At 40.3% G+C, this 26164-nt stretch overlaps 1 protein-coding gene across 1 annotated transcript in view; it reads right to left on the minus strand.

Annotated features, from left to right (window-relative positions):
• The window catches only part of TENM2 (teneurin transmembrane protein 2), a gene marked incomplete at its 5' end in the record, with an annotated part of 375214 nt that overhangs the window by 58840 nt on the left and 290210 nt on the right, over window positions 1-26164 (minus strand). The window contains 6 exons of the mRNA XM_049648903.1: window positions 1123-1143; window positions 11134-11383; window positions 11804-11947; window positions 17499-17766; window positions 18544-18805; window positions 22119-22238. Coding sequence (XP_049504860.1) covers window positions 1123-1143; window positions 11134-11383; window positions 11804-11947; window positions 17499-17766; window positions 18544-18805; window positions 22119-22238 — 1065 coding nt within the window. The remainder of the gene's footprint in view (window positions 1-1122; window positions 1144-11133; window positions 11384-11803; window positions 11948-17498; window positions 17767-18543; window positions 18806-22118; window positions 22239-26164) is intronic.

The following is a 26164-nucleotide window of genomic DNA, read 5'->3' on the forward strand; positions in this document are numbered from 1 at the left end:
TACTTGCTCCAACCAAGATTCTTACAGAGAATCTCAGGTATGGACAGCCCATACTTCCACATTTGTGGCTATGGTGAAGGTCAAATGAGGTATGTGAGTTTGAACTGGGATGTCCTTTCAGGGCATTGTAGATTTATTTTTGCTTGGCCCAGTTGGGGTGCCTATAGGCAGCCAGTTTGGGAGTACCTGAGGAAGAGGCAGAGGGTGCATACGCATAGCTTTTCCACTGAAGTTGATGATCTTATACAACTTGACTCCATTTTTGTCTAATTCTCACCTAACATGAGGAAGAAGCCCCTTCCATGTTTCATTTCAAGAAGTGAGGAGAAACATTCCCTTGAGTATTAAAATACATTATTTTGTTTTTCTCTCTTCTTCTAAATAAAAAGGTCACTTTTCTTCCATTTCATTGCAACCTTGGGACAAGCTGGAGTTTTCCTAGCTTTGTAATGGGAAGCTCCCCAGAGCCATATGCACAAATATGTGTGTTGTACACTCCATATGTGAATTTCACCAGTATGGTTTTAAATGATAACCTGGAGCAGTTGAATGACAAAGGCTATTTAGACAAAAAGTACTTGGTCTACACCCTTCATACTACTTAAAAGTGATTTAACTCCATGAAAATTCCCAATGCATCTGACTGTTGGATTCATTCTGACCAGCAGATTGGCAATTAACTTGTTTTTTTTTTAAATGACCATATATCCAGGGGAAAAAATCATTAATGAGTTGAAAATGAGTTTTTGACCCGTTTCCAGTTCATTAAAGCTTTTGTGAACCCAGTCCAGCATTTACAAAAGCCAGAAGTTTGCCTCAACTGTTTAGCCCAATTATGGACCGCGCTGAGCAGTCAGGATAAAAGTTCGCTGAGGGTTCATTATCTTGCACTTGCATCTCCCGGAAATTCTAATTACTGTCAGCTTATTTGGTTGCTTTTTGACTGCATTTCATAATTGCTAAAGCTTATCATATCCACAACACACAATTAGCACATAAAAAAGTTACTATATTTGGTACATAAAAATACACAACATTACACAAGAAGCACAAAACAAAAAGCAAACACAAGGAAGCAAACGAACCATATCAAATTATATGGGAAAGAGTTCTTCGTCTTACCTATGTTTAAACTCTTTATTTCTTTATAGAAAGAAAACAGAAGGAAAAAGAACAAACAGTTAGCTGAAGAATTGATGATAAAGCAAACATAACATTTTCATTTCTTGTATAAAGGGACCCAAAAAAAGACACTCGTCTTCCTTTTTTTTCCCTTCTAGCTGACAGCTCCTGGCTCAATTACTTGGGGAACACCCCTGATTTTGGACTCTTCCTGGCCATTGAAAAATCTACAGAAGAATGCTTGAATTCTCTGACCAGCAATGTGGCTGTCACATGACACAGGTGGCAACAGGTGAAAGATGTCTTTTGGCTAATGAAAGATGGCAAATAGTTTCCCTCTTGAGTGCCAATACTGATTGATTAGTGATGCCTGCCAGGAGCACAGAAGTAGAAGGATTCTGAAGCCAAATGCCAATCAGCTGTAACAAGTGCTGGGACTCATTTGTAATGTCTGCCCTGGGTGTGGGAGGGAACCTGGTGCCACCTGTGCCACCTATATGTTATTGGTGCATCACAGGGTAGAGTCAGTACCATCCAAGACAGCCTCTTCCCAAATCCATCTGCAGTTTGGCAAACATTCTGTTGAACCCTGAGAGTCTCAACCATTTCCTATTCCTGTTCTATGACACCTTCCCTCTCCCTAACTCAATTTGCATGTGTGGGGCCCCTTGTATGCATTCTTTCCTACAGATAACATTCATACATGAAATTCATAGATATTAATATTCTCTATAATTGGAGCCAAAGACTCCATTTACCATTTCTTTTTTGGAAAAGTGGTAAAAGTGTTGCTGCTCTTTTTTTTAATTTTAATTTTAATGTTTATTTTTATTTTTGAGAGAGAATGTGTGAGAAGGGAAGGAGCAGAGAGAGAAGGGGGACAGAGGATCTGAAGCATTTTTTAAGAACAAAATTACATGTCAATTTCAACAGGAAAGAGGCTAGAAGTTAATAACATTAGGGCAAAGAGGAGAGATGCTAAGGCCTCAAGTAAAGAGAACTGCTTCTCATTCCTGAGACTTCTAGGCCAAAGTGGAAGGAGTCTCTAACCCCTCTTTCCCTCCTGGCTGAGGGAGGAGGCTTCAGGGGAGGGACAAAGAGAACTAATGCCCTGATTCCTGCTTAGGTGCAGCCTGGGCCTCTGCCAGGGGCCATGATTAGTGGTGGGTTTGCACAGGGATTACATTTTTATATTTTATTCCAATGTGTTAGTTTTCGTTAAAAAACAAAGTTAATTAAATGATGCTGATAACTCCTGAGCTCTGACTGACATAGTGCAATTTAAGATTCATTCTGCAAAGCCTGGTGTGTCAGGGTGGCAGCCGGGAATTCTCGCGTCTATTTTATATTGCTTAATGAAAGTGAAATGTTATCTGCCACCAGTGGTAGTCATATTTGGCTCTTAATTATTGCAATATCAATTCCAGTGTTTTAGTCAAGATTTTGTGAAAAGACTGGATGGGATTTGGGTCTGCAGACCTGACCTACTTCTTTCCTAAGAACATGTGCTTTAAGTTGATTAATATAATATCTATGCTGGGGAAAGGAGAAGGGCAGGAGTGGCAGACCAAGTCACTGAGTGTACAGTCCAAATGATCATATGGATATGAGCTTTGGAGACCAACTGAGGTCACCACTATTCCAGTCCAAGGCCATTGGCAGCATGGGTACTTAGTAGCCAACAAACCAAAATAATGGCATTGAGTCAATCGATGTAGATCAGCACAGGTGCCTTACATACAAAGGACAGGCCAAGGCTTTGTGTCTATCCCTCAATAATGCAAACCCTTTAGGCACAGCCTTCAAGGGCAGAGTGGTGTCTCAGATTCAAGAAGTGAGATGGCTTAGCTCATCAACATTTGAGACTGTTGCCTCCTTCCCTTCCAACTCCCTCTGTGCCACAGAATAGGGTGGTATTGGAGTGGCCACAGTTTGTTTGTTTCAGTTCTAATGAAAGAGAAGTTAGCTGGGATAAATTCAGTTTAGGGGGGACATGCTTATGTGTTAATTAGTTAATTAATATGCTTAATTAGTTTTAGGGGGACATGCTTATGTGGCTCATATGTGGTCCTTTCATTATCTAGTTAGATTACTGCTAGTGTTGGGGCGCCTGGATGGCTTGGTCGGTTGAGCATCTGACTTCAGCTCAGGTCATGATCTCACGGTCCGTGAGTTCGAGCCCCGCGTCGGGCTCTGTGCTGACAGCTCAGAGCCTGGAGCCTGTTTCAGATTCTGTGTCTCCTCTCTCTGCCCCTCCCCTGTTCATGCTCTGTCTCTCTCTGTCTAAAAAATAAATAAACGTTAAAAAAAAAAAGATTACTGCTAGTGATTCTGGTATAGGAATGGCTTTCAGGAAAGCCTCTGCCCTATTGTTCAGACTCACTAAGCATTATTACTGGAAGTGTAATGCCCAATGTCACCAAATGGGTGTGGTGTGGCTTGCTCCAAGTGGGGGCCTTAGCTCATTCCATTGATGTTATGGCTTCCACAACTTGAGAGACATGGGATCAAGGACAGATTCCAACAAAAGGGAGGACACTGTTGCATGGCTTCTTTAACTCAAGCAGTGTGTCCTGAGCCCCTGATGTGGACCAGAAACTGTTCCAGGCATCAAGGGGCAAAGATGCCAAAGGTGTCTGCTCTACAGAAGCTTATACACTAGTGCCCTAAAGACTTACACAGAATATTTCACTATTACCAGGACATCAGTGACAGGCTGGTTAATGAGTGTCAACTCAAAGACTATTTAGATTATTCACTGTACAAGGAAACCTGAAATGCACAGAAATATTATTAAAGAAGCCTGATAAAGATTTTTCCAAATTTTACAACTCTAACAATGTTCATAACATCACCAGTAATCAGTTGTAGACATGAAACATTTACTAACTTATCAATAATCTGAAACAAATCTTGACTATAGCTATGCCAGAGGAAAGACTGAATATTGCTCTATTCTTTTTATAGGTAATGACATTACAAAATCATTGTCATATTAAAAGACAATCAAAAACTATGCAGCCAAAAAGTGTAGGAAAACAAGTATCATGGAAGTGTAATAGTGGTTACTTAATAAAACATTTTAGGTAATTCATCTGGATTTTGTGATGTTTGCACTAATTATCAGCTTTTCAAAATGTGCAATTTCTGTTGGTTTCCTTTTTCATCCTAAATAATACTACATTTCATTCAAAGTTATGTTAAGATTTAGTCCCCATGAAACATGGACCTGCCTTTGGTAAAGGACTTTGAAAACAGTGCCAAGAACTGCCCCAAATTTTATGGGGATATTGTTGTTATTGTTATTCTGGGTAGGGGTGATATGTTATATTTTGTTTCCTGACTTTGGTATTTATAGCCTGATCACACAGGGAAAGCATATAACTAGAACTTTATATTCCTCCCTATCATTCTATGCCTGTATCAAGAAGGGTCTTTTCTCATTGAAATTCTCAGGCAAAGCTTATCTTTGGTGAAGCTTTCTTCTAACTTCTGCTGCTCTTGCCCTCTTTCTTAGGCTCCCATTCTCTTGTGATTCTTCCCTCTCTATCACTAATACATCTGGCCTGGACAATTCCCTTCCATGAAGATCTTCCCTGATAAAGCTATTGCTGTTGATCCACATCAATAGTACCATCAGAATCTCAGCATGGGAGGGACAGAAGGATCATACCTCAAGATCATAAAAGCCATATATGAAAGACCACTGCAAATATCATCCTCAAGGGAAAAAACCAAGAGCTTTCCCCCTAAGGTCAGGAACACGACAAGGATGTCTACTCTCACCACTGTTATTCAACGTAGTGTTGGAAGTCCTAGCCTCAGCAATCAGACAACACAAAGAAAGAAAAGGCATCCAAACTGGCAAGGAGGAAATCAAACTCTCACTCTTTTCAGACAGCATGATACTCTATGTGGAAACCCAAAAGACTCCGACAAAAAACTGCTACAACTGATCTATGAATTCAGCAAAATCACAGGATATAAAATCAATGTACAGAAATAGGTTGCATTTCTATACACCAATAATGAAACAGCAGAAAGAAATCATGGAATCAGTCCCATTTAGAACTGCACCAAAAAAAAAACATAAAATACCTAGGAATCAACCAAAGAGGTAAAAAATCTATACACTGAAAACTATAGAAAGCTTATAAAAGAAATTGAAGATCTCTCTCTCTTTCTCTCTCTCTCTCTCTCTCTCACACACACACACACACACACACACAAATGGAAAAACATTCAATGCTCATGGATTGGAAGAACAAATATTGTTAAAATGTCAATACTACCCAAAGCAATCTACACATTCAATGCAATCCCAATCAAAATTGCACTGGCATTCTTCTCAAAGCTAGGACAAATAATCCTACAATTTGTATGGAACAACAAAAGACCCCAAATAGCCAAAGCAATCCTGAAAAAGAAAACCAAAGCTGGAGGCATCACACTCCCTGACTTCAAGCTGTATTACAAAGCTATAATCATCAAGACAGTATGGTACTGGCACAAAAACAGACACAGAGATCAATGCAACAGAATAGAGAACCCAGATATGGACCCACAAATGTATGGCCAACTAATCTTTGACAAAGCAGGAAAGAATATCCAAAGGAAAAAAGTCTCTTCAGCAAATGGTGTTGGGAAAACTGGACAGTGACATGCAGAAGAATGAAAATGGACCACTTTCTTACACCATACACAAAAATAAACTCAAAATGGATGAAAGACCTCAATGTAAGACAGGAAGCCATCAAAATCCTAGAGGAGAAAACAGACAACAATCTCTTTGACCTTGGTTGCAGCAACTTCTTACTTGACATGTCTCTGGAGGCAAGGGTAACAAAGGCAAAAATGAACTATTGGGACCTCATCAAGATAAAAAGCTTCTGCACAGCAAAATAAACAATCAGCAAAACTAAAAGGCAACCGATAGATTGAGAGAAGATATTTGCAAATAACATCAGATAAAAGGTTAGTATCCAAAATCTATAAAGAAGTTATCTAACTCAACACCCCCACCAAAAACCCCAAAAACAAATAATCCAGTGAAGAAATGGGCAAAAGACATAGACACTTTTCCAAAGGAGACATCCAGATGGCTAACAGAACACATGAAAAAATGCTCAACATCACCCATCACCAGGGAAATACAAAGCAAAACCACAATGAGATACCACCTCACACCTGTCATAATGGCTAAAATTAACAACTCAGGCAACAACAGATGTTGGCGGGGATGTGAAGAAAGAGGAACACTTTTGAACTGATGGTGGGAATGCAAACTGGTACAACCACTCTGGAAAACAGTATGGAGGTTCCTCAAAAAATTAAAAATAGAACTACCCTATGTCCCAGCAAGTGCACTACTAGGTATTTATCCAAAGGATACAGAAGTGCTGTTTCAAAGGGGCACACATACCCCAATGTTTATAGTAGCAGTATCAATAATAGCCAAAGTATGGAAAGAGCCCAGATATCCATCAAGTGATAAATATATAAAGAAAATGTGGTATGTGTGTGTGTTGTATATATACATGTATATATGTATATATATATATATGTGTGTGTGTGTGTGTGTGCTGTATATATATATATATATATATATATATATACAGCACACACACACACACACACACACATACACACACACACACAATGGAATATTACTTGGTGATCAAAAAGAATGAACTCTTGCCATATGCAACAATGTGGATGGAACTAGAATGTATTATGCTAAGCAAAATTAGTCAGAGAAAGGTAAATACCATACAACTTCATTCATATGTGGAATTTAAGATACAAAACGAATGAACATAAGGGAAGGGAAGCAAAAATAATATAAAAACAGGAGGACAAACCATCAGAGACTCTTAAATACAGAGAACAAACTGAGGGTTGCTGAAGGGGTTTTAGGTTGGGGGATGGGCTAAATGGACAAGGGGCATTAAGGAGGACACTTTTTGGGATGAGTGGTGGGTATTATATGTAAGTGATGAATCACTAAATTCTATTCCTGAAATCATTATTACACTATATGTTAACTAACTTGGATATATAAAAAAAGAATCTCAGCATGGGAAAGTGTTTTAGTTGGGTAACAAAAGCATTTTTCGTATCACAACATAATTTTATATTTGGAAAATAAAAAGTTTTTTAGTATTTCAAAAATTATGGAAAGTGTGAGATTCTTATGTTTAGCACAAGAGGCCAAGTTAAGACAAGGCAGAGAGACACTGTCCCATACCTTATAATTTATTGCCTTATATTGGGATCCAATTCCAAAGATGTTCTCAATTGAGGAGGAAGAAAGATTTTTCTGTGTCAGAAATTCACTCTAAGGTGTTAGTCACTGACAAATTTACTCTCTAAGGCTGGGGGTTTCTAAGGATTACCTGGAGTGTGTGTAGTTATAAGAAAGGGAATATGCCACTAAAAGTGGGGTATCAGGCTTTTTGGGGAAGTGCATGATGAAAATGTCTTGAATGCTGGTGGAACTGCAGCATACAAATGATAACCATTTTACGTAAGAATAAGGCTCTTTCTAACATTAGAAGTTTTCCAAGTGCGTAGAACTCTGCCCCTGTATGTTTTTGTATAGACAAAGGAAGGAGGAAGAGAGAAGGAACCGTGGGAACATTTATATAAAATTCTGACTCAGATGCTTAGATCTGGGTGGGTAAGTGAGATACGGATGGGCACTGAATCCTGAAACTAAATCATTTAGCTGCCAACTCACAATGGAGAAAAGACATAAGCAAGACAGGTCTCTTTCCCCTCCTCCCTCCCTCCCCTGGTTACTGTTTTTGAAGAGAGGGGATTGAAAGCCCTTAGTTTTCAGTTATGTGGTGGGAAGAAAAGAAAAATCAAACCAGTATTCTTGTAAAAGCTTAACTTCTAATCGTCTCTGGATACCTGGCTGATGAAAGCAAGAACAAGTCTAAAGCAGTTAAAACGGAAAAAGAAACCACACAGCTATTGAGGGAAATTGATAGTTACACTCCCTCCAGCTGTCCTTAATGTCACCATGTGGGTGTGGTGTGCTGCTCTGAGTGGGCCCTTAGCTGTTATCATTAATGTTGTGGCCTCTACAAATTGAGAGACCTAGAATCAAGGACAGATTCCAAGAAAGGAGGACAATGGTCTGTGTCTCCTTTAACTCAAGAAATGTGCCTTAAGCCCCCAGTGTGGACAAGGCATTGCTCTAGGTATCAAGGGGCAGAGATGCCAAAGGTACCTGTGCTATGGAAGTTCACACACTAGGACCCTAGAAGACTTACATGGAAATAACTGAAAAACAAGGCAATAAATGGGGTCACTTTTGTGGAAAATTAGAGTTAAGTGACCCAGAGGAGGGTGAGAATTATTTCTGCTAGAGAGGTCAGGCTTCATGGAGAGGGGACCTTCAAAATGAGCATTAAAGATGGACATGATGAGGCTGATTAGACAAAGTATTTTAAGTAGAGCAAGTAGCATGAGTCCAGGTTTGGAGGTGGGAATGTAGTAGGCAAGTGCTGATTTAGCTCTGAGCACCTAGACCCATGACAAAGAAGTAAGGGCCAGACAATGGAGAGTTGGTTATAAATGTCAGATTTAAAATTGCAACCCTCATGGAAAAGCAGAATGCTACCTTCACTCCCTTCCCTGCCTCCTGCCATGGCTCTCCACTGCCAATGGGATTCCTGAGAAAAGGACTCTCCTAGGATAAAAAGGGAAATGAACATCTTGGGAAGGGGACCTAGTTGGGTAGCTCTAGAAAATGTGGTTTGTCTGATTGGCAATTTGACAGCTTGAGGATTATCTATTTGTCTCCTTCTCCTCTCACTGTTTATCTTTTGCTTATTATACTCTTCTAGTCTACCCCATGACTTCCCCTTCTTTACTTCCATGATGGGTGGTTGTTGGTTCTTCTACAATACTCATCCTGAATTGTCTCTACTTGCCTAGGTTCCCATCTGTCATCTTCAAATGGGTGCTCTTTGAGCCTTGTGTTTCATCCCCTTCTAGACCTTTAGAGCCCAGCACATGCTTGGCTCACATTATGTTCAGTAAATGCCTACTGGATCACTGAATCTGTAACCTTCTTGGGGGTGAAGCTGGGGTTTTCTCCTCTCTCTCTCTCTCTTTTTTAACCGCCCAGTGCTTGGCACAGTCTCAGGTCCCAGGAATAGTCAGCAGTACTTGCTGATGGTCTAACCACTGATCTCTCTCTCAGAAGGGGCCACTACAATGCAAGTGCAACCTGTGGCTTCTTCTAAGTCCTTCACATGGTAGCTGAGGCTACTTTAGAAAGCACCACCACCTCCTTGGTTGCTCAGGTCAAGATGCTCATCATAATCCTTGATTCTTCTTCTTTTTTTCTTTTTCTTTTTTTCCATTTCTTACCCCTGATCCATGAACAATTCCCATCACATTTACTTTGAAAATATATCCCAGTTGGAATACTTCCTTTTCTCCCCTGCTACCCCTCTAGTCTACATCACCATCACCCAGACCCTGGTCAGCTATTACAGCTTCCCTGTGGGCTTCTCTGCTTCCACTCTTGCACCCCTACAGTCCATTCATCTACACAATGGCCAGAATAATCTTTAAAAAGGCAATAAGATCATGTCAACTCTACTGTACTTTCTACTTTAACCTCCAACAGCTGTCCATTGTAATAAGAATATAATTTACACTTGTCAACAAGGTCCGTAAGATGCTGAAGCATTGATCCCCTACTGACCTCACTGACCTCTGAAACACTTCCTTCTGAGCTTACCACCATGCAACCATATTGGACTCTGTCAATCCCTTAAGTAAACCAGATTATTGCCTGATATTAGGGCTTTTGCACAACTTCTCTCTCCCTGGAATACTTTCCCCCAGATCTTCACATGGCTGACCTCATCATTTAGGCCCTATCTCAGATGACACATCTCAGATGTTCCCTAACTATCTTATGTAGCTTCCTTATCCTTCCTACTCCACACAGTAGTCCCTAATTATTACCCTGTTAGGTTTTCCTTAAAGCATTATCATTTTTTAAATTTGTCCACATGAATTGGTGTGAAGTTTCCTATAAAATCATAAATACAACAGCTAGGGCTTTGCTTGTTCCTACCCTCTCCCTCATGTCCTAACAGATAGTCCTTGGCACATGGTATACATTCACCAAGTATTTTGTCCCTTATTTATAGAATTCATTTATCCCTCCACTTACACATCACTTTCTAGGTTTTAGGGCCTGGAGTCAACTTTGCTGGGAAGAGAGTTTATAAGAACTTTCATCCAGCACAGAGGAATCTGGACTTCAGAGTTAGTAGCAAGCAATGACCAGGAGGAATCTACCAGGTGTGGCCAGAAATTAACTAGCAAGGACTATGCAGTAATTCTAAGTCATATCCTAGTGAATGTGCAAAGACCCAGAGAATTTATAGAAAGGTAGTACATAGAGGCACAAAATATAAACATTTGAATTAGTAAATGAACATTAGTGGTTCTCAAACTCTCATGTACATCACCATCTTCTACAGAGCTTGTCAAAGATAAAAACTGCCTTGGCTCATCTCTAGGCTTACTGAATCAGTGCTCTGGGGTGGGCTCCAGGAGTCTGTATTTTTAAGAAGTGTCACTTTAGAAACCACTGAAACAGATGAACAGCTTGAAGTAGTGGTTCTTTCATTGTTTGGTATGTATCAGATTCTTGTGTGGAGATTCTTGTGTGGATTCTTGTATTTACAAGTACAGCTACACAGGTCCCACACCAAGCACTATGACCTAAAGCTTTCACCCTTGTTTGTTTGTAAGTCAGGTGTTAACAATTGTATCCAATATGTGTGTGGTGTTTTATAGATTCAAAAAGAATTTCCCCAACTATTATTTGATTACAGGCCTAGGTTTTGAAGCTCAGCCCATTTTGTGGGATATATATTCTCTGGAGAACCCCCAATTCAGCCATCATTTGCCCAGGGAAGTTTTGTAGCAATGGGAACAATAGAGCAAAGGAAGGTTTTCTGTGTGGCCACTTACCGTAACTCCAAAATGCTGGTCACATTTCGAGAAGGAAAAATGCGCCGGATGTAATTGAAGTCTCCAACGAAGAGGCTCCCATCAATTCCAACGGCAAGAGCTACTGGGGCCAGTAGCTTGTTGCCTTCGGCAAGGCCATTGCAACTAGGACAGGAAATGCTTCGTCGGCGGCCATTGCCCATAATGCTGGTGATGATGGCAGGCTGCTGGGTCAGGAACTGGTTCTCCCCAGTGCCCTTGTGTAGGATTCCTGGGGAGCAGGAAATGGGGACAGTTACTGCAACCCTCTGGGGAGGATACTTCTATTGGCTTACTGAGGGTGAGGGGCAGTGGCAGAGAGAAGAGAAATAGTAGGAAACTTTGATCTTTGGAGAACTTGCCTATTTCCTCATGATGCTGTAAGGGAGTGGCTGAACCCCAAGGCTAAGATATTGCCTGTAGGGATAACTGAAGAAGAATTGTGAGGTACACTAAGGCAGATGGTCTGGGAAAAACAGCCTAAGATTCTTTGACATTTAAAAGGAGAAGGTGGGAAAACCTATGAGTGTTTTGGACATTTGATGAAAAATGCTAAGGAAGGGGAGGGGCCACCACTTAAATGTCAAGGCTGCCGAGAAGTTTCCGGAGGGGAGATCAGGATGTATTTGGGAAAGTAAATGTGCCCACATACCACTTTTAACATTGAGAATGTGATGTTTGTCCAGGGACCAGCCACCGAGGTTGGAAGGGTCTAGCTCGAATCCTTGAAGGAGGGCTGTCCTTTTCTCCCACAGTATTAGACTGGGGCAGGTCTCGTATTCAAACCCAACAGATACTGAAAGATAAAAGTGGGTGGGGCAGAATGGAGAAAAGAGAGTTTACTTGATTACTCCAAAGCTTTCATGCTGGAATGAGAAACACATGTTCATGGTAATACAGATTCCTTTCCAAAAGCCCACTGAAGGAGGTGGGTTAATTGCTTTTTCTCCTTGTGATTCCACACAATATTAAATTCAGATTTCAAGCTGAACTCAACCTTGAAACTTACACAGTAGTATTCTGTAGGGATAGAAAGACTTTTCCAATGAACAGCTGGCTTTCAAAATATGACCCTAGTGATGTGGAAGGAGAAGAATCATTTAAAAACGAAATACAACTCTCCTTTATAGATGGACAGGAGACTGTTTCTTTCAGCCTGGTGTTCACGGCATGAATTTATCATATTCTATGTTATTTATTCTCGCTCACTAGGAGGAAGGCCTATGGAAGCATAGTGGCTCATTTATAAGGAGATTCTGTAGGCAACAGCTTGTATAAGTTAAAGCTCTTTGTATGATCACTCAGGATTCCAGAGAGTGCCAGGCAAGGCAGGCATGGGGACAAAGCCTGCCAATTATGTGACAATTCAGTGGGGAACAGAATCCAAAGACTGTAAAAATCCTACATTTGCCACATGGACAAATGGGAGAGGGAGGTGGGAGATGAAGGACTTCAGTTCTAACTCTGCTCCAGCTCACACTTCCTCGTGGCTCTGTTTTCCCATGTGTAAAACAGAGCAAGTGAAACCTCAATTTCTCAGAGAGATGTAGTAGGGATAAATGAGACAAAATGCCAAGATGCCATACATTTTTAATTGCAACATTGCTTTAGAAATATGAGGCACTGTTATTATTGCTATTCCTACTACATTAAATTCTTAACTATGTGTGTCACCTTTGGGGATTCTCCACAGCTTCTTTTAAATCCTGAGATATAGGAGCATCAATATGAATTGGAGATACATTTTATTAAAAAAAACCCCACATATATTTCTTAACTTGTTCTCTGAAAATTCCAAGAAACAACAACCAAATCAGTGGCAAAGAGAATTTCTAGTGCCTAGCTTGTGATCTTGAAATATTATTTCTCATTAAAAGGAAATCAGGCAGGGCTCCTTGAAGAAATGGCTGGAGCAAGAAATGAACAAGATGAGACTAGGGTATTTTATCATACCAGATAGCAAGGAAGAAATCAAAATCTCCTAGGGTTATGTCAAAAGATAGGGAGTCAGCTTGAAGAGTGTCCCACTGACCAAAGATGGGATAGTTTGACCCTCAGTAGAGATAATAACTTCAATGGATTGAAACATATTAGACACATTTTATTCTATGAGTTCATAATGGTATTAGAAAATTAATTTGCCACTGTTAGAGAACAAACTTATTATATTGAAAACAGTATATAAAGGCAAACAATCAAGAATTTATTTCTTCTTTCTTATTTGAACTCTACCTCCTATAACCAAGTAGTTAATGAGAGAATATCTCCATGTAAAAGTATTGTAGCTAATAAATGGAAAAGCAATGAAAAAATTAAAATATGACTTTGCAATTCTTAATGACCTAATGGATCTAGGTAATGAGCATCAGTGGCCTCTGAAATCACAAAAGGATAAACAAGATGACATTAGGTGCCTCCTGATGGGAGACAACAGTACCACCTATCTAGTTGTCCTGCTGAAAAAAAAAATAGAGAATAAAATACTCAGGAATTAATTTAATCAAGGAGGTGAAAGACCTATATGTTGAAAACTATAAAACACTGATGAAAGAAATTGAAGAAGACACAAATAAATGGAAATATATTCTGTGCTCATGAATTAGAATAATTAACATCATTAAAATGCCCACACTACCCAAAGCAATCTATGGATTCATTGCAATCCCTAACAAAATTCCAGTGGCACAGAACAGAAACACAAAAATAGAACAAACAATCCTAAAATGTGTATCAAGCTGCAATAGACCCCAAGTAGTCAAAGCAATCTTGAGAAAGAACAAACCTAGAGTCATTACACTCCCTGATTTAAAACTATATTACAAAGTTATAGTAATCAAATCTGTATAGTGTGGGCATGAAAACAGACACACAGGTCAATAGAACAAAATAGAGAGCCCAGAAATAAACCCATACATATATGGCCAATTAATTTAAAGCAAAGGAGCCAAGAATATACAACAGGGAAAAGACAGTCCCTTCAATAGATGGTGTTGGGAAAACTGGACAGCCATGTGAAAAATAATGAAACTGGATCACCATCTTACACCATACACAAAAATTAATGCAAAATGGATTAAAGACTTGAATTTAAGACCTGAAACCATACAACTCCTAGAAGAAAACACAGGGCGTAATCTCCTTGACGTCGGTCTTAGTAAAAATTTTTTTATTTGACACCAAAAGCACAGCCAACAAAAAGCAAAAATAAACAAGTGGGACTGCATCAAATTAAAATGCCTCTGTGATGGGGTGCCTGGGTGGCTCAGTCAGTTGAATGTTCGACTTCAGCTCAGGTCATGATCTCCTGGTGAGTTCGAGCCCCACACCCGGCTCTATGCTGACAGCTCAGAGCCTGGAGCCTGCTTCAGATTCTATGTCTCCCTCTCTCTTTCCCCATCCCCTGCTCACACTCTGTTCCTCTCTCTCTCAAAAATAAATAAACATTAAAAAAAATTAAAAAAAATTAAAATGCTTCTGTACAACAAAGGAAATAATCAACAAAATGAAAAGACAACCTACTGAATAGGAAAAAAATAGTTGCAAATCATATATCTGATAAGGAGTTAATATCTAAAATATATAAAGAACTCATACAACTCCATAGCAAAAAGGCAAATAATCCAATGAAAAAATGGGCAAAGGATCTGAACACACATTCCAAAGAAGACATGGAGAAGGCCAAGATGTTCATGAAAAGATGCTCAACTTCATTAATTATCAGGGAATTGCAAATCAAAACCACAATGAGATACCATCTCATACCTGTCTGAATGGCTGTTATCAAAAAGACAAGAAATAACAAGTACCGGTGGAGATGTGGAATAAAGGGAACTCTTGTGCACTGCTGGTGGAAATGTAAATTGGTGCAGCCACTATGGAACACAGTATGGAGGTTCTTCCAAAAAAAAAAAAAAAAAACAACTACAAATAGAACTACCATATGACCCAGCAATTTCACTTCTGGGTATCTATCCAAAGAAAATGAAAACACAAACTCAAAAAGATATCTGCACCCCATGTTCATTGCAGCATTATTTACAATAGCTAAGATATGGAAATAGTCTAAGTGCCCAATAACGGCTGAATGGATAAAGAATGTGTGTGTGTGTGTGTGTGTGTGTGTGTGTGTGTGTAGTATTATTCAGCCACAGAAAAGAGTGATATTTTGCCATTTGGGAAACAGGGTTGGACCTTGAAGGCATTATGTTAAATTAGATAAGTTAGAGAAAAGACAGATACTGTATGATTTCACTTCGATGTAGAATCATCCAAAAAAAAATAAAACAAAGCTCACAGATATAGAGTTAGATTGGGTCTTGCTGGAGGCAGCAGGTGGGAGGTGAAAGAAATGAGTGAAGGGAGTCAAAGGTACAAATTTCCAGTAATAAAATAAATAAGTGTTGGGGATATAATGTGTGGCATGGTGACTATAGTTAATAATACTGTATTGCATATTGTAAGTTAAGAAAGTAGATCTTAAAAGTTCTCATCACAAGAAAAAAAATTCGTAACAATCTGTGTGATGGATGTTAACTAGATTTGTGTATATATTGCACCCAATATATACCAATATGGAATCATGTTGTACACCTGAAACTAATACAATGTTGCATGTCAATTATACCTCAGATAAAAAAAAAAAAATCAAACCTGAACCTGAAAAAGCCTCGAGTCTCAACTCTCAGTTTACAGGAGATAACAGAACAAAGGAAGACATTAAACAGCCACAGGGGTGCAATCAGAAAATAAACTAGACTATGGAAAATTCTACAGACAAATAATGCACTTTGTCCAAAATAAAATATAGAACTTAAAAAAAGAGCTAGAGATAGACGGGAAAACCATAGATTAAAGAAATTTAAGAGAAATCAAAATTGCAAAAGGTGGATCTTATTTGGATTCCGACTCAAACAAAGCACTAATATTTTATGATACTCATAAGACAATCGAAATATTGAATAATGGGCTATTTAAAGATATTAAGAAGTAATCATTTAAAAATTGTGATAATTATATTGTTGTCATGCTTTTATAGTGTGTTTTTGAGATACATTGTGAAATATTATGGATGAATTTATATGATATCTGAGACTTCCTTCAGAAAGTCATTGGAAGCAGGGAGGTGGATGAAAGGATGGACTTGATAATGTCAGAAGCTAGATACATGGGGGTGCATTATAATACTGCATCTACGTTTTGATGTTGGATATTTTTTTGATATTGGTAAAGGCTGGTATAATATTTGATTAGCTACTTTATAGTAAATGCACTAGTTAGTTCAATAACATTACTATCTTTTATGAAGTTAATAACTCCCTTTGCTGATGAGGCAGACTACTAGGGCCATACCCTGAGCATGTGAAACCTGCTAGGTACATGACGTTAGGCATCTTACTTACCCTCTCCCTCATGTCCTACTGCACAATGGGGGTTATGAGAGTGCCTCCCTGATAAAGTTATTGACATACAAAGGATTTTAGCTCAGTGCTCTGCACAAAAGGAGTGTCTGACAAACACTGGCTTCCAACTACCATGAAAATTTCTAAGTTTGCTGGTTTCTTATTTTGGTAACTTATTATAGTTCTTGGAAATCACAAGACTAGTGGTGAAGAAAATACAGGATTCTGGATTTTAATTAATCCCACCCAGACTTCCACAAGTAGGAAAAGACACTAGGTATGTTGATATCAATCTCAGCTCACAACTTTTCAGAGATTGGTAACCAACAGACCCTTCTCTTATGGTAATCTTTCATCAGTGGGCAGTTAAGCTATTCCCTAAAAGGCACAGCTTGAAACACAGCACGTGGCTTTCACACCCCCTCCATCTTCTGATTCTCCTGATGCATTCTGGGAACATGATCTAGCTCCTGCCCACCTCTTTCCCCTATCTTGAATATTCTCCTTGTCCATACATTCCAGCCACACTGCCCTTCTCTTTGTCCTTCAAACACACCTTAGTCTTCTCACTTTTTCTGCCAGAAAGATAATGCTTTGTTCCTGATGTTCACATGGCTCCTTCTTGCCATTCAAGCCTCTGCTGAAGGGTCACCTGCCAAGAAGTCTTCCCTGAATGCCCACCCACAGTTGCTCCTCCTTCCCAGTAAATTATTTTTACTTTAATATTAGCACTTATCACTGCTTGATATTTTCTTGTTCAGTCTGTGTTTATTATCTTGATCCCCCACTAGTACAGAAGGTCCATGAAATAGGACTCTTGTCTATCTTACTGACCAATGCATCCCTATCTACTGGGATAGTGCGTGGCACATATTAGGAACTCAATATTGATCAAATTAATGCATGACTAAATCCAAGGATCAATAAGGAGTTGAAACTGAAACATACCAACAGCATCAGAGAGTCCGTAAACCCTTTGGCCATATGCATCTGTCTTATCCCAGATGAAGGTGTAGGCCAGGTTGGGAGAGGCCTGGAATGACTTCTGGAAGAGGTGACCCTCTACAGCTACCATCAGATGAACCTTGATAAGATTCAGGGGCACCGTGGACTGGGTCATGGTGATCTTCAACAGAGACTTATAGCCTGCGGTCCTGGAGCTCAAGTAGCGAAGCTTCACAGTGGAACCAGGGAGCTCAATTTCTTCATGAAGAACCTGGAGTGGAAACATAGGGTGGACACGAGACATGCTTCATCCAGTGATCCCTGGGCAGGTGGGCTGCTCACAACCCTGAGTCTGCCTGTCTGCTGCTGCCCTCACAAAGCATCATGCCTTATGTGGGGTGCAAGAACCACTACCCACGACTGAGAGAAAAAAAAACAACCAAAACTTTATCCTACACCATGGAGTAAAGGGATTGAGGTTATGATTTTTGGATTAATAATTATTCCTGGTCACTGTTGTGTTTCTTTTTAAAAACCACACTGTTGGCAAAAGATGTAAATAAGAACAGCAGGCTTTATTGCTAGCTGCATGTAAGAAGGCCACAAGAGGCTGTAATTATATGAACCTGCAACTTCCAGTGACAATTGGTATAAAGCAACAGGGAGGCAATAATGTAATATGCCCTCTGTCCTAACACTGATGTAGATCATTAAAGTGCCTCTTATCGTGTATCTCTGTGACTAACAGGAATAAAAATGCAATTTGCAGGTGGGTTGCACATATGTATATTGTTTTTTTATTTTATTAAAAGCTCCGTTGACTGCCAAAGTCTTGAATGACTATCTGGAAACATCTGGAAGATATAGGAGAGATTCAGTTGTCTCTCCAGTGGCCATAAATTCTATTGTGTTCCTACTTTTTGTCTCTCTCCCTTAATATTAGTCTCTGGCCCACCCAGAGAGTGAGATATGGTGAGAGGAAGTTGGCCAGCCAGTTTGGGTTAGGGTAGGATTTGAAGAGACCTACCCTAGTACCTGCCATTCCTACCTGGGTCTCAGGCACGATGGGATTCTGCCCAGGGGCGGCGCTGAAGAAAGTGGACAGCGGGGAGGAGATGATGATTGGATCTGGTCGGACAAAGCCACTGAGGTCACAGCTGGGGATGGAGTTCTCCTCAGTCTTCATTACCAGGGTGTCCATGGCGTAAAAGCTATTCCATGGCAGCCACACGGTGCGCTCCTGGCTCATGAATGGGGCTCGCTCGAAGTGCAGGGTCAAGGAGGCACCCCCATTGGCAATCAGGTCAAACCTGAAGAGGGGGCAAGTGGGCTCTTAGGAATGAACTTAGCTTTAGACAAGGCAGGGGCTCTGAACTGTGCACCTGAGGGCAGTAGGAGGGGCAGAGCACATGAGAGATGAACGTGGGCTTTGAAGGCAGATGGTCTGAGTTAAAATACAATCTCTATCAATGACTTGTCCTGTGATTCTCTGAAAGTTACCAACCCTCTCTGAGCCCCAGTGTCTTCATCTGCGAATTGGGACCAATTATACCAACTTCACAGTATGGCTGAGAGAATGAAATGTGACGAGTGCAGAGCAGGGGTCAGCAAACTAAGCCCATGAGCTAAATCCAGCCTGCCACCTGTTTTGGCAAACAAAAGTTTCATTGGAGTACAGCCACGCCGATTTGTTTACTTATCCTCTCCAGCTGATTTTGTGGTACAAAGGCAGAGCTGAGTAGTTGTAACAGAAACCATATGGCATGCAAATCCTAAAATATTTACTATCTGGCCCTTTACAGAAAATGTTTCTCCGCCCCTGCTGTAAAGCACTTAGCATCATGCTAGGTTGATACAAGTATTCAATAAATAGTAGAGTTATAATGATCAATGAATGCTAAGTCATGGGAGGGGCTTTCTTCTTATCTACCTGGGCTGTTTTATATTTACATATATATATATATGTATGTTTCATAGAGGCTTAATTTTTGAGATACAGTTGACATATAACATTAGTTTCAGGTGTAGTACAACATAATGGTTTGATATATGCATAAGGTACAAAATGATGGCCACAAGAAGTCTAGTTAACATCTATCACTACACATAGTTAAAATTTTTTTCTTGCAGTGAAAACTTTTAAGATTCTTTTAGCAACTTTCAATATGCAATACAATATTATTAACTATAGTCTCCATACTGTACATTACATCTGCAGGATTTATTTATTTTATAACTTTATACCTTTTGACCCCTTCATCCATTTTGGCCTGTTTCTGATATATTTTTTTAAAGTTTATTTATTTTGAGAGAGGGGTAGAGCATGAGTGGGGGAGGCAGAGGGAGAGGGAGAGAGAGAATCGCAAGCAGGCTCCCTGCTGTCAGTGCAGAGCCCCACATGAGGGCTTGATCTCAATAACCGTGAGACTGGAGCTCTCAGTGCAGAGCCCCACATGAGGGCTTGATCTCAAGAACCATGAGACCACGACCTGAGCTGAAATTAAGAGGCAGATGCTTAACCTGAGCCACCCTGGCATTCCTTTGATAATTGTCCTTAAACCTTATTCCTGTTTGTTTTTCGAGAGCTGGACAAAGGTATATTGCTAGTAAGGTAAAATAAAGGTAGTTCTTTCCCAATTAACAGAAAAGAAGGAGGTTAATGGAGAGAAGTCTCCCAATTTTAAGTTTTATTCCTCCATCAAGATCTCAACTGTTTGAGGGAAGTAGTGCTTTTCTGTTCACTTCAGAATTTCCAGCAGTTAACAAAGTTCCTGGATCATAGTAAAAACTCAGTGCAAATATACAGACCCACTGGCTTCACCCAATTTGGGTAATACTTTTGGTGTTTTTTGTTTGTTTCATTTTTTTGTTTGTTTGCTTTGGTGTTTTTTTTAACAGACAAAAATGAATGAGCAAGAAGCACATGAACATTAAGGTGAATATCAGAGCATGTATGGCACAACAATTTATTACATGAACTTGTTTGTCTATTTATTTTGGGGAATGCATACCGGTGGGGATAGGATGGGTATAGGATGCAGAAGAGAGTCGAACGTTTTGATGTGAAATTGGTATGAAAGAACCAAATCATCAATGTCTGTGGGACACCCCACTATACGACAGATTGTGTAATTCCTCAGAGCATTCCCAAATACATCCTGTTACTTCCAGGGCTTTGCAACCTGAACAAGCTGAAGAAATCACTAATCCTGAAGGTTGGATAGATGATATGGGAAGTGGGTCTGGGCTGTAATTAGTCAAGAAGCAGCTCAGAAGGATGGGGCAGCATAAGGTAGGGACAGACAGCAGGCCAAGGACTTAGAAATGTCCTCTGTATTGTCATAGGACTGTGCAGAGTGGGAACACTGGCTTCTAAGAATGAACAAGGGACGAGGTAGTTCTGCGTATTACATAGTCACCATCCTAATGCTTTAAAATAATTAGATATGGCTACAGAAATGTATGAGATATCAGAAAGTTTGTGAATACTGAGATCTTGATGGAAATCATCAGATGTCTTCTTTGGGTTTCAGAAGTGGGAATATGAGAATAGGGCTATTGTCAGCTGGTAAATTTTGAAACTACCAGCAAGGCTACCTTAGAGCATTAGAAAGTAAGGCCTGACTCTGCACCAGAGAAAGGCAAGACTCATGGTTCTTACCCACATGCTATGTCCATGATTTTGCAGACTGCAGTTTTATGGAAAAAGTGTTACATCAGATTTACAGCAACCATCTTCTTTTACATTTGGAATAGAATGCAACAGTTTGAGGGCTTGGGTTTTTTGTTTGTTTGTTTGTTTTTGTTTCTGTTTTTTTTTTTTTTTTAGCCCATGGTGGTTGAGTGATTTCCCCATCCCATAGATTTCTTTTCTTCTTCTTCTTCTTCTTCTTCTTCTTCTTCTTCCTCTTCCTCTTCCTCTTCCTCTTCCTCTCCTCCTCCTCCTCCTCCTCCTCCTTCTCCTTCTTCCTCTTCTTCTTTAAATTTCAACTCCATGCCCAGTGGATTAAGGAAATAACATAGCTTTCATCTTGGTGGGGGCTGCACGGGTGCATGTTTCCAATCAGAAGATAATAGGAAAAGGTTGCCTCCTTCACACAGCAGGGTGACAGCTAAATGTATTTAATTAGACTTTTCTGATTACATCCCACCCCCTCAAAACAGGCACAAAAACAACACAGTTCCTAAAGCCACAGATGAAAGCAGAAGGGGTTCACCACAGGACACTATGTCATGTGGATGCTTGTCACCCTGCACTGACTTTGATTTAAAATAGGAGAGAATTTCCAAGAGCCAATTTGCCTTTTTCTTTCTAGAATCTGCCCTCCCTTAGCTGCAATCCCAGTACACGTACACGCCAGAAAAGTATTTACCTGACAGGGAAAAAGGGAGAATGATGGTTATTGGCAGCCTTGGACAGGCTGGCCCTTCTATTTGTTTTTCATGTTAGATACTATACCACAAAGCAAAAAAATGTATTTGGGGGGATCCACACTAGGGGTCTTGCCTGGTGGTCACTATAGTCCACAAGGGGAAGCCATGTGGTTCTAAGCCAATAGCATGATCTGTCTTTTTGCCTGCATCCTCAGTTCTGAGTAGGTAGAACCCCGCAAAGATACTTACGTGCCATCTTGGCGGGTGATGGTGTAGCCATATTTTGGGTATTTGACAAAAGACACATTCACACCAACCAGAGGAGTCCCATCTGTAGTTACTACTTGGCCTCGAATGAGAGAAACCAAGCTGAGAAAAAAAGAAACACAAGTCTTGAGCCACACACAGGAGAATAAGACAAGGGGGCATGTCAAGTTCTCCTTCCATCTTGCCATTGTCTCCACCCATCCTCATCTGGTTGCTAAGGTAAGAAGACTCTCAACATTAATTTCTGGATTCACATAATCACACCTCACGGAGAGGTCTTAACGCTTGCTTTCCTTGAGGAACAGAGCTGATGATATGTTGGAGTGAAATCCATGGGCAGCATCTCTAGTCACTTGGCTGGCCAATGGGGTCTCCTGTGCACATTCCCTCTACCCTTGGCCTTGCTCCATTTCTTGACATCATTTGGCTTTTGTTTGGCCCGAGCTTCAGGCTGCCCTCATCACTCGCGCTTGTGCCTTAGTCTGGCACAGAGAGTATTATACTCGGGTGAGAGCTTCCCCATCTGGCTACTCATTTCCTTTTTTGGTCTTGGAGAAAGGCAGTGTTACTCTTCTCCTCCAGGCTGGGATGTCAGAGGGAATGGAGAGAAGGGCACAGAGGTGTTTTTTTATGGGGCTGGGACATATACATACATTGTTTTTTTGCTGCCCTTTAAGAGCAAAATTTCTCACAATCCATGACAGCCTGAGGAAAAGAGAGTATTGGAGTTTTACATATTTTTTTCTGATAGAACTATCCTGGGTTCTGACTTCCATGTAACTATATTTCTCTTATATCAAATTCCTGCTATCTTGGTGGGGCAGGAGTGGTTGAAATCCCCCTCAACTTTTTTCCACTGTCAGAGAAAGCTGTCCTCTCTCCAGAGCATAGTAACTAGAACTTTTGCAAGAATGACAGTATCAACAAGCAACGTCTGGGAAATCCCCTAAAGCAAAAGAGATGCCACAACAGTCCTCTCAAAATCCATACAGGGAGAATGCACATGCCTCCTCTTACCTAAATTTTCTTGACTTCATAGAGAAATGGGTTACTGAGAACTTCCATTTTTGCACTGAGTCCTCAGCCTATTAGGCAGGTCTGCAGCTATATTGTTAGCCTTCAAGCCACTGGGCAATTTGACAAAGGCAGAGAGGTTCTCAGGTTTCCAGGTTCCTGGATACACTCCCAATTTCTGGGCTAGGTAATCAAGCTGACCTATTCTTTGCCAGAATCTTGTCCAAGTCTGTTTGATTTTTGGATCGCACTTACTTCTGCTATCTCAGGTGGGATGCAGGCATGGAGGAATGCTTTCTCCTGGCACCTCTCTTTTTATTAGCAATAACTACCCCCAGCCCCTGCCACAGTTCAACTCCAACCCTTTGATGATCTCACGAGGGTTTAGACTGTTCCACTGACAGCTCTAATTGTCTGCTACTGGCTGCCTGACAAATGCATCCCATTTTTAGCTGGTTCCAACCATAATGCCAGAGGCTTTTGAAAGTGGAAAACTAAATTATGAAAATAATTCTTTTGTTCAATTCCATTTCCTTATCTTAGTGCAGACCAAGATTTCTTTCATGCCTTCCAAGGCACGATTTTAAAATCGATGTGTGTTGATGACCACAAGGTACAAAGTGTTTATGATGAGAAAACAAAGCTGGGAGTACATCTCGCAGTGGGTTTTTTCCCCTCCTTTTTTTTTTACACAACTGTTATTTATTTTAAATCATTCCTATAGCATAAGACTTTACAGAGCACCACAGGAATAAAAGGGGCCTGGTTGCCTAGGCTTCCTACTCTCTATTTTCCTAGTTCCTCATTGTTGCTGGCTTCATATCGTTTCCAGGCAGACAATTCACAGAAAAGACTCAGCTGAGACATGCTATCAGTTCGTTTCTATTTATGATTATTGATGTGTAACAATTATCACATTATCTAGATAGTGAGATCTGCTCTATAAATTATAGTGGTGGAGTCAAGGCATTTTAGTTATTTTTGTATGCCATTATCTTGGGGAAACGCCTTCTTAGAAGTCTTGAATTAACTTCTTTTTTACTCCTAGCCTTCTCCTTCATTTTTTTTTTTTTTTTTTTTTTTGTCAGAGGATAATATGCTAAAATTCACATGCTTGGTGAGCTTCAACCTATGTCTTGGAGTTACATTTTGTATTTCTGAATTATGTATCTACACCAACATGCTGGAGTGTGGGCTCATTTGGGTGGTGCTATTTATTGCTACTTTCAAAGCATCAGAGAAGCTTTCTCTAAAGTAAGTTTCTTTTGCCCAGATCTCCGGGGCTGCTATGGTCCACAAATATTCTGGAGTCCTTACCTCCTCTTCTGCATCTTGGCTGTGGCTCAAGGTGCCTTCTGGAAGTGTTAACTTTGGTGAGGAGGATAAAATTGAATTTTAAGGGACAAAAAGGAGAATAAAAGGAAATTACTGGATTTAGGGTAGAAAAATGAAATGTTAATAGGAAACTGAACAGAGCATGGGCTTTGGAAAGATGCATTTATAGTATTAGCAAACTGTATGTAAACTATAGTGAAATGCTTATGGCCTGGTGCAAGGGCCATTCAGGACTCTTGGGCAACAGGAATTATGTTCATAATTAAGGGAAATATACCTGTAGAATCCCTGTCCAAGAACTAGGATTTAATAAGCAAGTACTTTTTTGATCAGATATTTATGGTTTCTTTTATTTTTGAGGGGTTCTTGTATTAAGGTAATAATATAACTGTGTGAGTATATTCTATAGTATTATTCTAATTTTATCAATCAAGAAAATGAAGTTTATAAGGTTAAATAAGTTGTCTAATATGATACGGCTAGAGGGGTGCCAGGGCTGAAATAGAAGAGGGCTGACATGATTTTTTTTTCTTTTTAGTAAAACTAGGACAGAGAGAGGCTAAAGTTGCTAGCCCAATGTGACCTTGCTAGCCCAAGAGCCCTCATATTAAAAGAGCTGTCAGGAAGTGGGGCTGCACAACTTCCCAGAGAGTTCTAAGGGGTTGTGGAATTAACTGGCTGTACCATTATTCCTTACCTCCCCATCCCATCTTTGCCAGGCTCTCCCAGGGAGAAGCAGAGTCTGAGTCATGACCTGCTGATGCTTCCTCCCCAAAGTCTAAGGTGGGGGCACCAAGAGAATCATTTATAAAGCTAGGGGCTCCTGTAAGAAGTGAGAGCAGGTATTTTATTTGCTGGCTGGAAGGCTGCTTGGGCAGCGTACTTCCTGAGTTGCTTCTGGGCCTCCCCAGAATGAAGTAGGATAAAGAGAACTAAGAGAAGAATGGCATGAGAAGGATAGTTAGTGGGGTAAGGAGGCCAGAAGTGCCCCACTCAAGTTCAAGGTTCCTAGAGGCTTCATGAAAGAGGACCCAACCATCCATTCTTAATTCTCTACAGAAAGGAGCATAGAGATGAGACAGATATCCCCAAGAAGACTACGCCTGCCATCTTCACATCTGCACATACCGTCGACATCTGGACCCAGACCCACCAAGAGCAAGATCTGTGATATGTAGGCAGACCGTAAGAAGTCCCCTGCCTCTTTATCTTACCTCCAGAATCAGAAACAGTGCCTAGAAGGGAGAAGGGGATGGGATGTCTCAAACCCAACTCTTCCCCCTGGCTCTCCTCTCTGGGTGTACAGTTCTAACTTGTCCTGGGAGGAAGGGCCAAACTTACTATATAATAAATCTAGAATTTGCTCCCAGAATATTCGTAAGTCTCAAATTAGCAACTGAGAGCAAAAGTAAACACAAGAGAAACTCTATCATTGTGCAAAGAGGGGTAAAATGCCCCAGCATGACATCTTGCCCAAAGTAGGCAGTTAGCAGATGCAATTGATGGGGTTGCTGTGCAGATTAGAGATGGTCTATATAAAGTGTCTAGCTCATAAGTGCTCAATAAATTCTAGCCACTGGCATTATCTTGGCTCTAAGGTGCCAGAAATGATAAGCTATGTTATTAAGTTAATAATTGCTTTCAAAAATACTCTATTGAATGAAGTATTTCAGTGATGA

Source organism: Panthera uncia (assembly GCF_023721935.1).
Source record: "Panthera uncia isolate 11264 chromosome A1 unlocalized genomic scaffold, Puncia_PCG_1.0 HiC_scaffold_17, whole genome shotgun sequence".
NCBI lineage: Eukaryota > Metazoa > Chordata > Mammalia > Carnivora > Felidae > Panthera > Panthera uncia.